The sequence below is a fragment of the Scyliorhinus canicula genome, chromosome 14, assembly GCF_902713615.1.
Source record: "Scyliorhinus canicula chromosome 14, sScyCan1.1, whole genome shotgun sequence".
In the NCBI taxonomy this organism is placed as follows: domain Eukaryota; kingdom Metazoa; phylum Chordata; class Chondrichthyes; order Carcharhiniformes; family Scyliorhinidae; genus Scyliorhinus; species Scyliorhinus canicula.
In genome coordinates this window covers 11,354,323-11,368,014 of record NC_052159.1, presented here as the reverse complement: position 1 = coordinate 11,368,014, position 13,692 = coordinate 11,354,323, and the positions used below count along the sequence as shown (strand labels likewise).

Genomic DNA, 13,692 nt, shown 5'->3' with positions numbered 1-13,692 from the left:
ACCATTAATGGGATGAGTGTGGCCAAGCTCAATCAGTGCTGCCACTCCTCAGTGCATTCTTCAGAAGCGTAGCCCCACTGCAGGGGAATAGCAGAGCTCACCCCTAACAAAGGACACATGCACCGTGGTCTTCGGCACCCTCCCTGGCACACTGCTTCTCTCAGGGCAGAGGCCTCACCAGTGTGAGTATCAGCTAGCCCACTCGGCTGGACCACCAGCTGTCTCCAAGCCCTGCCTGCCCACTGCGTCCCTGCTCCCATTTATCCTGCCCCTGATGAGGACACCCACAGTAGAGCCTACTGGGGAAATAGGACAGGGGCCGCAGAGCCTATCGCTGACACGGGTTGCGGTAGCCACCAGTACCCTTGTTGACAGGGAAGGATGGTGAGAATAGAGGCTCCCCCACATCACAGGCCCATTTCCACTCACTGATGGGGACAGGGGTGCAGTGTGGTAGGCACATATCAGGGAGAACAGCTGAGGGATGGGGTTTGGGGAGACTTGTGGAGGGTGGAACTGAAGTGTTCAGAATCACCATGTCGTCTGTTGGATTTGGATGGGCAAGGGAATACCCATCTTGTTAACATGTCTTTTCTTCCCCCTAAATGAATTTCGGAGACAGGCAGCAATGCTCGCTATCTACCTGGCCACAGCTGTCATTACAGACGCATGGAGGCTGGAGGCACAGGGCCTGCTTGGGGAGGACCCTGCACAAGAGGAGCCTGCCCCATCACTTCCTCCTCCCTTGGGATGGTCAATGGCCCTCACGGGAGTGCGCTCCGGAGGCACCACTGTCATCTGGCGCTGAAAGTCCTGGAGGCCCGCCCTCGTCTGAACCAGAGTCTCGATGCCCTCAAGCATGGAGCACTGAGACTGGGCCATGTTCCTCAGTGAGTGAGTCATGTACCTCACTGTCTCGGTCATGTCCCTCTGGGACTGTGCCACGTCCCTCTGTGACTGACCCTGGTCAGTCAGCACCCGGCCAATGCTCTCGACACCCTCAACTTTGACCCTTTGTGAATGGGCCAAGCTCTGGAGCCCTGCAGCAATGTCCATGTGGACCCGGTACATGACTGCCGGTAACTGGACTCCCTTGTCCTGAGCCTCAGCCATCAACTGCACAGATTGCCCCAAGCCTTGGACATCTTGACCAATGGCCCTGACTTTTTGACCCAAGGCCGCCATCACGGAAACCACCCACTCAGTGTAGCCTGGGTACCTGGCATTGTAGGCACCATCTCCTGTGCCTGAAGGCGGTTAGTCTCCTCAAGCTGCATTTGCAGGTTGAAATTTGCTGAAACCCACTTCTGTAATTTCACCCAATATGTTTTTAATAGTTTATCATAACATTGTCGCTTCTGTACTTCAGGCCTCCATAAAGCCTAGAATTTTGCATGCCTTTTCAATCAATTTTTCAACCTGTCGTAGAATCATAGAATCGCTACAGTGCAGAAGGAGGCCATTCGGTCCATCAAGTCGGCACTGACCCTCCGAAAGAACACCCTACCTAGGCCAACTCCCAGCCCAATCTCTGTGACTAACCTACACATCCACGGACATGAAGGGGAAATTTAGCATAGCCAATCCAACTAACCTACACATCCATGGACATGAAAGGGAAATTTAGCATAGCCAATCCAACTAACCTACACATCTATGGACATGAAGGGGAAATTTAGCATAGCCAATCCAACTAACCTGCACATCCATGGACATGAAGGGGAAATTTAGCATAGCCAATCCAACTAACCTACACATCCATGGACATGAAGGGGAAATTTAGCATAGCCAATCCAACTAACCTACACATCCATGTACATGAAGGGGAAATTTAGCATAGCCAATCCAACTAACCTGCACACCTTTGAACTGTGGGAGGAAACCCACGGGGATAACATACAAACTCCACACTGTCGGCCAAAGCCGGAATTGAACCCAGGTCTCTGGTGCTGTGAGGCTGCAGTACTAACCACTGAGCCACCTTGTCGGCCCTATCCCGCTGTCTTCAACGATTTGTACACATATCACCCCAGGGGCTACATTTTATTTTTTGATGAGGGGAGGGAGGGGCTCGTAAACCTTGAAGGTTAAGCAGCGTGTCAAATTATCCTGAACACAGCAAGCTATGTTAAGGGCAGCCTGATTTCAGGAAGGAGTCCTGTAACAGGTATTAAACCCTTTTTTATTGCATATCAAATTGGCCTTCGTATATTTGAGTAGAAATTCCTGGAGGTTTATACTAGAATCGTGGCAGGTCACACAGTTTTGGCGTGAAATATTTGTGTACCTGCCCAGCCCCCCCCCCCCCCCCCCCCCCCCCTCCCCCCGCTCCATACTGGCTACTTAGGCTCCTATTTTATGCCTGTAAAGTAGACATGGAGTCAGTGAATTCCTGAGCCGAAACTTTTTCTTTCAGTGACATTACTGAAAGGAGGATGGTAAAAGAGGTGGGGGGGTGGCATTGTTAATTAGAGATAGTATAACAGCTGCAGAAAGACAGTTCGAGGGGGATCTGCCTACTGAGGTAATATGGGTTGAAGTTAGAAATAGGAAAGGAGCAGTCACCTTGTTGGGAGTGTTCTATAGGCCCCCCAATAGCAGCAGAGATGTGGAGGAACAGATTGGGAAACAGATTCTGGAAAGGTGCAGAAGTCACAGGGTAGTAGTCATGGGCGACTTCAACTTCCCAAACATTGAGTGGAAACTCTTTAGATCAAATAGTTTGGATGGGGTAGTGTTTGTGCAGTGTGTCCAGGAAGCTTTTCTAACACAGTATGTAGATTGTCCGACCAGAGGGGAGGCCATATTGGATTTAGTACTTGGTAATGAACCAGGGCAGGTGATAGATTTGTTAGTGGGGGAGCATTTTGGAGGTAGTGACCACAATTCTGTGACCTTCACTTTAGTAATGGAGAGGGATAGGTGCGAGCAACAGGGCAAGGTTTATAATTGGGGGAAGGGTAAATACAATGCTGTCAGACAAGAATTGAAGTACAGAAGTTGGGAACATAGGCTGTCAGGGAAGGACACAAGTGAAATGTGGAACTTGTTCAAGGATCAGGTACTGCGTGTCTTTGATATGTATGTCCCTGTCAGGCAGGGAAGAGATGGTCGAGTGAGGGAACCATGGTTGACAAGAGAGGTTGAATGTCTTGTTAAGAGGAAGAAGGAGACTTATGTAAGGCTGAAGAAACAAGGTTCAGACAGGGCGCTGGAGGGATACAAGATAGCCAGGAGGGAACTGAAGAAAGGGATTAGGAGAGCTAAGAGAGGGCATGAAAAATCTTTGGCGGGTAGGATCAAGGAAAACCCCAAGGCCTTTTACACATACGTGAGAAATATGAGAATGACTAGAGTGAGAGTAGGTCCGATTAAGGACAGTAGCGGGAGATTGTGTATTGAGTCTGAAGAGATAGGAGAGGTCTTGAACAAGTATTTTTCTTCAGTATTTACAAATGAGAGGGGCCATATTGTTGGAGAGGACAGCGTGAAGCAGACTGATAAGCTTGAGGAGATACTTGTCAGGAAGGAAGATGTGTTGCGCGTTTTGAAAAACTTGAGGATAGACAAGTCCCCCGGGCCTGACGGGATATATCCAAGGATTCTATGGGAAGCAAGAAATGAAATTGCAGAGCCGTTGGCAATGATCTTTTCGTCCTCGCTGTCAACAGGGGTGGTACCAGAGGATTGGAGAGTGGCGAATGTCGTGCCCCTGTTCAAAAAAGGGAATAGGGATAACCCTGGGAATTACAGGCCAGTTAGTCTTACTTCGGTGGTAGGCAAAGTAATGGAAAGGGTACTGAGGGATAGGATTTCTGAGCATCTGGAAACGCATTGCTTGATTAGGGATAGTCAGCACGGATTTGTGAGGGGTAGGTCTTGCCTTACAAGTCTTATTGAATTCTTTGAGGAGGTGACCAAGCATGTGGATGAAGGTAAAGCAGTGGATGTAGTGTACATGGATTTTAGTAAGGCATTTGATAAGGTTCCCCATGGTAGGCTTATGCAGAAAGTAAGGAGGCATGGGATAGTGGGAAATTTGGCCAGTTGGATAACAAACTGGCTCACCGATAGAAGACAGAGAGTTGTGGTGGATGGCAAATATTCAGCCTGGAGCCCAGTTATCAGTGGCGTACCGCAGGGATCAGTTCTGGGTCCTCTGCTGTTTGTGATTTTCATTAACGACTTGGATGAGGGAGTTGAAGGGTGGGTCAGTAAATTTGCAGATGATACGAAGATTGGTGGAGTTGTGGATAGTGAGGAGGGCTGTTGTCGGCTTCAAAGAGACATAGATAGAATGCAGAGCTGGGCTGAGAAGTGGCAGATGGAGTTTAACCCTGACAAGTGTGAGGTTGTCCATTTTGGAAGGACAAATCTGAATGCGGAATACAGGGTTAATGGTAGGGTTCTTGGCAATGTGGAGGAGCAGAGAGATCTTGGGGTCTATGTTCATTGTTCTTTGAAAGTTGCCACTCAAGTGGATAGAGCTGTGAAGAAGGCCTATGGTGTGCTAGCGTTCATTAGCAGAGGGATTGAATTTAAGAGCCGTGAGGTGATGATGCAGCTGTACAAAACCTTGGTCAGGCCACATTTGGAGTACTGTGTGCAGTTCTGGTCACCTCATTTTAGGAAGGATGTGGAAGCTTTGGCAAAGGTGCAGAGGAGATTTACCAGGATGTTGCCTGGAATGGAGAGTAGGTCATACGAGGAAAGATTGAGGGTGCTGGGCCTTTTCTCATTGGAACGGAGAAGGATGAGGGGCGACTTGATAGAGGTTTATAAGATGATCAGGGGAATAGATAGAGTAGATAGTCAGAGACTTTTTCCCCGGGTGGAACACACCACTACAAGGGGACATAAATTTAAGATAAATGGTGGAAGATATAGAGGGGATGTCAGAGGTAGGTTCTTTACCCAGAGAGTAGTGGGGGCATGTAATGCACTGCCTGTGGTAGTAGTTGAGTCGGAAAATTTATGGACCTTCAAACGGCTATTGGATAGGTACTTGGATTAGGGTAGAATAAGGGAGTGTAGGTTAACTTCTTAAGGGCAGCACGGTAGCATTGTGGATAGCACAATTGCTTCACAGCTCCAGGGTCCCAAGTTCGATTTCGACTTGGGTCACTGTCTGTGTGGAGTCTGCACATCCTCCCCGTGACTGCGTGGGTTTCCTCCGGGTACTCCGGTTTCCTCCCACAGTCCAAAGATGTGCAGGTTGGGTGGATTGGCCATGACAAATTGTCCAAAATTCTATGATTAACCTAGGACAAAAGTTCGGCGCAACATCGTGGGCCGAAGGGCCTGTTCTGTGCTGTATTTCTCTATCTCTATTACCGTCAAAAGAAGGGGAGGAAATTTTCCTGTCAACTCAAACTTGCAAGTACTTTTCTGACAATAAAGAGCCTCAGAAAAAACGGGAGCAGGGTTAAAATCAGATCTGGGCCATTCAGTGTTGGCGGGAAGTGCTCCTTTCCATGTGGCATCGTAGAAATCTGCAACTGCCCCCTCCAAAAAAAACAGAGAGCGTAGGGGATAATTTGAAAACTCAGATGGATAGATTTCTGAGACAGTGAGGTATCAAGGTGGTTAAATCGGGCTAAGATACAAATCAGCCATGATCTAAGTGACTGGCGATACAGCCTTGGGGGACTGAATGGGCTCCTCTGTTCCTATGTTTTTCTTTCTCTTACCTCAAGTGCTTCATAAAGTCATAACCAGGGGTTATGGCTCCAAGTCGCTGGTTTCGGACATCAGCTGCAAATCTGTAAGTAAATTCTTTGCATTGCTGTGGAGACAGAAATGGTGGGTGGGTGAGGGGGGGGGGGGGGGGGGGGGGGGGGAGGGGGGGTTTGGGGTGGGGGGAAACAGGTAAAGAGAAATTAAAAATTTAAACAGCTTTTCTCCTCCCATTCCGGGGATTGACTAAGCCATGCAGAATGTTAAGGTCTGACAAATTAAATACGGCCAAGAGTGAAATGTCTGTGGTACAGGCAAGGGGCCAGGAGAACAGATTGAGAGGGCTACCGTTTAGGCTGTTTGAGGAAAATTTCCGGTATTTGGGAATCCAGGTGGCACGAGACTGGGGCAGGCTGCACAAGTTAAATTTGGCCAGGGTGGTGGAGCAAATGAAGGGAGAGTTTCGGAGATGGGATGCACTCCCGCTGTCGCTGGCAGGGAGGGTGCAGACTGTAAAGATGACAATCCTCCCTAGATTTCTGTTTGTTTTTCAGTGCATCCCGATCTTTGTTCCACAGTCCTTCTTCAAAAGAGTTAACAGGATGATCATGAGCTTTGTCTGGGCGGGAAAATCCCCGCGGGTGAAGAAGGCGATGTTGGAGAGGAACCGCAGCGAGGGAGGGCTGGCTTTGCCGAGTCTGATTAATTATTACTGGGCGGCCAACATCGCTATGATAAAGAAGTGGATGGTGGGTACGGGGTCTATCTGGGAGCGGGTGGAGGCGGCTTCGTGCAGGGGCTCCAGTTTGGCAGCCCTGGTCACGGCTCCTCTACCGCTGCCGCCGGCCAAGTACTCCACCAGCCCGGTAGTGGTGGCGACCCTGCGGATATGGGGCCAGTGGAGGAGGCATGTAAGGGAGATGGGGGCGTCTGTCTGGGCGCCAATCTGCGACAACCATCGGTTTGCCCCCGGGAGTATGGATGGGGGGTTTGGAGTATGGCGGCAGGCGGGGGTGGGAAGTGTGGGCGATATGTTCCTGGAAGGGAGCTTTGCGAGTTTGAGGAGCTTGGAGGAAAAATTTGGGCTGGTAAGGTGAAATGATTTTAGGTACCTACAGTTGCGGGACTTTGTTCGTAGACAGGTCCCATCTTTCCCATGCCTCCCGCCAATGGGGATCCTCGACAGAATAGTCTCTAGGGGGGAAGAAGGGGAGGGTAGAGTCTCAGGTATTTATAAGGTGCTCATGAGGGAGGAAGGGTCCCAGACGGAGGAACTGAAACTTAAATGGGAGGAGGAGCTAGGCGGGGAAATGGACAACGGGCTGTGGGCAGAGGCTCTGAGTAGGGTAAATTCGACCGCGACATGTGCCAGGCTCGGGCTGATTCAATTTAAGGTCGTTCACCGGGCCCATATGACGGTGGCTCGGATGAGCAAATTCTTTGGGATAGAGGACAAATGCGCTAGGTGCGCGGGAGGACCAGCGAACCACGTTCACATGTTTTGGGCATGCCCTAAGCTGAGGGGGTACTGGGAGGGATTTGCGGACGTCATGTCCCGGGTGCTAAAAACAAGGGTGGCGATGGGTCCAGGGGTGGCAATTTTTGGGGGGGGGGGGGGTAGAGTAGAGTAGGAGGGATTAAATGGCGGGTAGTACCTGTGGGAGAGGAGCGGGCTTGTGCAGTATGTTACGATTGAAGTACTGAAAGTACATGGATGTTTGCACATTTTTGCCTTTTTTGCTTTCTTTCTGTTGATGTCTGTAACTGTTTACAAAGCCAAAAATTACCTCAATAAAATTGTTTATTAAAAAAAAAGAATGTTAAGGTTTGAAAATCAGCCATTTCATGGAATGATAGAGCTCAGGGAGATGGTATATCTATGTTGGCTCTTTGAAAGAGCTATCCCACTCCCCCACCATTTCCCCGTAGCCTTGTTAATATTCCCACTTCAGTTATTTTCACGTTTGTTATTGAATCGGTTTCCATTGTCCTTTCAAGCAGCCCATTCCATATCAGAACAATTAAAATTAATCCTCCTCTTCTGCTTATCTTTTGCCAATTACCTCAAACCTCTGTCACCAGTCACCACTTCCCGTACCAGCCTCCCCGGACAGGCGCTGGAATGTGGCGACTAGGGGCTTTTCACAGTAACTTCATTGAAGCCTACTCGTGACAATAAGTGATTTTCACTTCTGCCACTGGAAAGAATTTCGCTTTATTTAGTTCATCAAAATCCCTTGTGATTTTTAACACCTCTGTTAAATTTCCCCTTCCCCTGCTCCAAGCTGAACAACCCTAGCATCTCTAGTCTCGCAACATAACACGGGTCCTACATACTGGCAATTTCCCAGTAAAGCTCCTCCGTACTGCCTCTAAGCCCTTGAGATCTTCCCTACAATCTGCTGCCCAGAATTGTACACAGCACTCCAGTTAGGGCCTAACTGATTAGGTTTATTAAGGTTCAATGTAACATCCTTGTTTTCAGATGGGCCAGATTGGACCTTTACAATTGGCGGGTGGGACCTGTTTGCAGAGGTCTCTGTTTCAGACATATCCAAATTCTGCCGGTAGGGGAAAGGGAGTGGGCATGATTCACACAGGAGGGAAACATGAACTCAGCAGGACCACTTGAACCTAGTATTGAGCTCAAACAGACCACATTTTGGCTGCTCCAAGTATGCGCTTCAGCCACAGTGTGGGGATCATGAATTGACGGGAGTGGCTATAAATGTTCTTGAAGGATGGTTAACTGTCACGATCTAAAGGCTTTTTTTAAATTCCCTGCTCTTTAAACTTAAAAAAAGGCTGCAGCAGCTACTGAGAGTTAAACAAAACCCTCTGCTGGACTGCTTTAATTGACAAGTGATCTGCTGCAAATGAGATGAAAAGAGTGACACCTATTCAGATAGTTTCAACAGAGATTTCTGTTGACATTTCACAAGGGCTATCAATATGTCATTATGAATGCTTGACTGGGTTTCAAAAGCTGTACTATCTCAGCAAGGGGCTGCTTCACAGTTTGACTGACAGTTTAAAGAGGCCTTTAAAGGATTATCTGTTTTGTAATGGGATCTGAACAAAGGGGCTGAAACCAGGGGCTGGTTTAGCTCACTGGGCTAAATCGCTGGCTTTTAAAGCAGACCAAGCAGGCCAGCAGCACGGTTTGATTCCCGTACCAGCCTCCCCGGACAGGCGCCGGAATGTGGCAACTAGGGGCTTTTCACAGTAACTTCATTGAAGCCTACTCGTGACAATAAGCGATTTTCATTTCATTTCATTTTCATTTTTCAAAAGTGTGTTTGCTTTTAAAAGATGAGCCACCAGAAGAGATTTAAAAGCTTTGAATGGATTACTGGAATGTCAGTTTTTTCGCTCTCAAGTGTGGAGAAGTGAAAGCTGTATCAGATTCTGGTTCCTGAAGTTCGGGTGAGTTGGCATGGAGGGTATGAGAGACCAAAGGGGTTGGCCGAGGAAATTAGTTGGCATTGAGTAGGCACGGCAGTTATGAGAGGTCAAGAGGCAAGAGTGGGCAGTGAGGGAGCATGAGGGAAGAGGACTCAAGGGCCTAAGACTGAAACAACTGAGACGAAGTTGCAGAGAACTGAGGCAGGCCTTCTAACTAGCCTGCCGTGGCACCCGCCTGCTCCTGTGGCCGCCAAAGCTCTGCTCTTGGGGTCGATGGTCCTGACTCCAGCCCACCCTCCGGGGCGAAAATTGCACGATTCGGGGTACGTTTTACCGACATACGAAACCCAGCCAAGCATTCATAATGACATATTGATAGCCCTTGTGAAATGTCAACAAAAATCTCTGTTGAAACTGGATGATAAGATGCCACTGTTTTCATCTAAGTTTCAGCAGATCGCTTATCAATCAAAGCAGTCCAGCAGAAGGTTTTGTTTAACTCTCAGTGGCTGCTGCAGCATTTTTTTTAAGTTTAAAGAGCAGGGAATTAAGAAAAATCTTCAGATCATGTCAGTTATACAGGCCTTAACCATCTTCAAGAGCATTTATGTCTACTCCCATCATTCATGATCACCACACAGTGGCTTAAGTCAGGAAATCTGTTGACTTGAGCTACCTGCCTCAGGAGCAAAAGTCCAGGCCTACGTTTATAAAGCCAAGGAAAACTTATGCATTTCCAAAGTATGGACATTAGGTGAGGACAGAATGAGGGATATGTGTAGTACTTGCTACCCACATCGTGTTAACAGTTAGCCGACAATCACCATCAAGGTTCACAGTTTATGGGAGGATGCTGTCATAGCAGCTTGGGGTGCACCCTAGCGTTAGTCAACACCTCCTGAAGGGGAGATGGGAAAACACAGCCCACTGTACAGTCTGCACGTTCTCCCCGTGTCTGCGTGGGTTTCCTCCAGCTGCTCCATTTCCTCCCACAAGTCCCGAAAGACGTGCTGTTAGGTAATTTGGGCATTCTGAATTCTCTCTGTGTGTACCCGAACAGGCGCCGGAATGTGGCGACTAGGGGATTTTCACAGTAACTTCATTGCAGTGTTAATGTAAGCCTGCTTGTGACAATAAAGATTATTTAAAAAACGGAGCACCCGGAGGAAACCTGGGCAGATACGGGGAGAACGTGCAGACTCCGCAAAGGCAGTACAGGCTCATGGGACAAGAGCAGGTACAGTGGTGATGGCTCCTACAAATAAAGAGGGGGCAGGGAGAATCTAAAGTACAGCCTCAGAATCACAGAATAGTTACGGTGCAGCCCATCCTGTCTGCACCAACTCTCCAAATGAGCATTATGACTTAGTGCCCTTTGCACATTTCTGTCAAATCACCATCTGATGTCCTCTTGGATGCCTCGATTGAACCTGCCACCACCTCACTTCCAGGCCATGCATTCCAGACCCAAACCACTCACTTGTGCGAAAATGTTTTTTCTCTCAGTACATTTGCTTATTTTGCAAATCGCTTTAAATCTGTGTCCTCCCGTTCTTGATCCTGTTACAAGCGGGACGTTTCTCCTGAACTACTCCGTCCAACCCCTTCATGATTTTGAACACCTCTATCAAATCTCCTCGCATGGATACATAGAAGATAGGAGCAGGAGGAGGCCTTTTGGCCCTTCGAGCCTGCTCCGTCATTCATCACCATCATGGCTGATCATCCAACTCAATAGCCTAATCCTGCTTTCTCCCCATAGCCTTTGATCCCATTCGCCCCAAGAGCTATATCCAGCAGCCTCTTGAATATATTCAATGTTTTAGCATCAACTACTTCCTGTGGTAATGAATTCCACAGGCTCACCACTTTGGGTGAAGAAATGTCTCCTTATCTCTGTCTGAAATGGTTTACCCTGAATCCTCAGGCTGTGACCCCTGGTTCTGGACACACCCATCATTGGTAACATCTTCCCTGCATCTACCCTGTCTAATCCTGTTAGAACTTTTTAAGTCTCTATGAGATCCCCCCTCGGTCTTCTGAACTCCAGCAAGAACAATCCCAACCTTGTCATTCTCTCCTCATATGACAGTCCCACCATCCCTGGAATCAGTCTGGTAAACCTTCGCTGCACTCCCTTGAGAGCAAGAACATCCTTCCTCAGAAAAGGAGACGAAAACTCCACGCAATACTCCAGGTGTGGCCTCACCTCGGTCTTCTTCTCTCCGAGAAGAACAGTCCCACAACCTCTCCACTTTATCCTCGCAACTGAATCTAATGGCCTCTGAACTGATTTCATGGAATAGCTCGGAAATAGTGACAAAGACTGACTGACATGAGAAACTTATCGGGAGGTGGCAGAAAGTATAGATGGGAAAGTGAGGGAAAAAGTGGCCGAGCAGGAAAGAGGACCCGGGCAAACAGCACAGGAAGTGCGGCAGGCGCCATCAGAAACCTCACCCAACCACAGGCAAGAGAAAACCTCAGCACGGAGAAAAAGGTTCACGTTTCAGCTCTGGTGAAGAAAGTGCTTTGCTTTGGTCAACAACAACAACTTGCATTTCTGCAGGTAGCACCTTGAATATAGTTACATGTTCCAGGGGACCTCACAGGACATTAAAAAAAAAATTAATACTGAGCCAAAGAAGGAAACATCAGGACAGGTGACAAAAGGTTTAGTCAAGGAGGTAGATTTCAAGAGTGTCTTAAATGCAGAGAGAGGCAGAGAGGTTTAGGGAAAGAATGTTAAGGTCCAGATGTGTGGCTAGCTGGGAGATTTGTCCAACTCTTTGGGCCTGGGAAGCGCATCCATATTCTAAGGATGGTTGAGTTCCTTCAGAACTGCACTGGAGTGTCAGCCAAAATTATGGGAGCATTTTCCCTGTGGCACCTCTGAGATCTGCCTTCAGGCTCCAATGTGGCTCAGAGCCTGCGCTGTGTAGGAAACAGGAACTCAATGAGACTTTCCCCGGGATAGCCGCTTAACGGCCAGAGATCACGCACACCATTCAATTAAGAATAGAGGGTGTTCTGCAGTGGAGGGTAAGGGAGGGAGGGAGCTCTCCAAAATGGAGGCCCCCTCTCTGCAGCTTTCTTAAATTAAAAATTTTGAAATGACCTTCACAGATGGAGCACCGCACTGTGGGGAGGTTGGCGATGGGTGTGGGACACCTCCAGAGGATGGCCTGTGGTTGTTGTAGCACTCAGCAGGCAGGCAGAACCTCCAGGCCTGCATTAAGTACTGGCCTGTGATCTGCAACCTGGTGTCAACCTCCAAGCAGTTAAATTGGCCCCCGCCACCAATCTGAAGGGCGACTGGAAAATCCCAGTTGGCCTCCTTTAACAGCCTTAACAGACCTTTAATCAGCCACACGCCCTTCCCTCTGTCCCCCATCCCCACCCACTTCCACCCACCATCAATCCACTGCAGAAATGGCACTCGGTAGGATGCAGCCAGGAATTCACTGCCTGCATGTGTGGTGGAGGCAAATTCAATCGGAGCATTCAAGAAGGCATGAGATGATTATTTGAATAGAAACAATGTGCAGGGGTATGAGGAAACAATTCTGTGATTGTCTGCTGGACGGTGGGGCTATTTTAAGCTCCCATGCTCCTGACCCTAAATTCCTGCCCTCCTTTTCTTTTTTTTAAATAAATTTAGAGTACCCAATTCATTTTTTCCAATTAAGGGGCAATTTAGCGTGGCCATCCACCTACCCTGCACAGCTTTGGGTTGTGGGGCAAAACCCACGCAGACACGGGGAGAATGTCCAAACTCCACACGGACAGTGACCCAGGGCCGGGATCGAACCTGGGTCCTCGGCATCGTGAGGCAGGAGTGCTAACCACTGTGCCACCCCCTGCCCTCCTTTTCTGAAGTGGGAGGGCCTTAAAGCAGGGAAGGGAGATTTATACTTCTGAATATGAGACAAACATTGCCAACTCTTGGGGCCAACAATGAGTTAAATAAAGCCTTAGGTCATACATTACACCCTGGTCCCTCAGATTATGCATATCTGTGTCTTTGTGTTAATCTACATTCATGGACAGTCAGTCAAGATGACGGTGCTCCCGAGGTTTTTGTTCCTGTTCCAGTGCCTCCCCATCCTTATCCCGAAGGCCTTTTTTAGGAAGGTCAACAGGAGTATTACGGGATTTGTATGGGCGCATGGGACTCCGAGGGTGAGAAGGGTGTTTTTGGAGCAGGGCAGGGATAGGGGGGGGCTGGTGCTGCCCAACCTCTGTGGGTACTATTGGGCTGCTAACGCAGCGATGGTGCGTAAGTGGGTAACGGACGGGGAAGGGGCAGCATGGAAGAGGATGGAGATGGCGTCCTGTGTGGACACGAGCCTGGAGGCGCTGGTAATGGCGCCGTTGCCGCTCCCTCCAACGAGGTATACCACGAGCCCGGTGATGGCGGCTACCCTCAAAATTTGGGGGCAATGGAGATGGCATGGGGGGAGGTGGGGGGCTCGACATAGTCCCCGGTACGGGGGAACCACCGGTTTGTTCCAGGGAGCATTGATGGCAGGTTTCTTAGCTGGCACAGGGTAGGTATTAGGAGGTTGGGGGACCTGTTTGTAGATGGGAGGTTTGCGAGCTTGGGTGAGT

The 13,692-nt window shown here is 48.9% G+C and overlaps 1 protein-coding gene across 5 annotated transcripts in view; it reads right to left on the bottom strand.

Moving 5' to 3' along the window:
* Nucleotides 1–13,692, bottom strand: part of pnpla4 (patatin-like phospholipase domain containing 4) — a 115,523-nt gene that overhangs the window by 86,054 nt on the left and 15,777 nt on the right. For all 5 annotated transcript variants that reach the window (XM_038818225.1, XM_038818228.1, XM_038818223.1 and 2 more), the window contains one exon: nt 5,691–5,785. In XM_038818225.1, the coding sequence (XP_038674153.1) occupies nt 5,691–5,785 (95 nt within the window). The remainder of the gene's footprint in view (nt 1–5,690; nt 5,786–13,692) is intronic.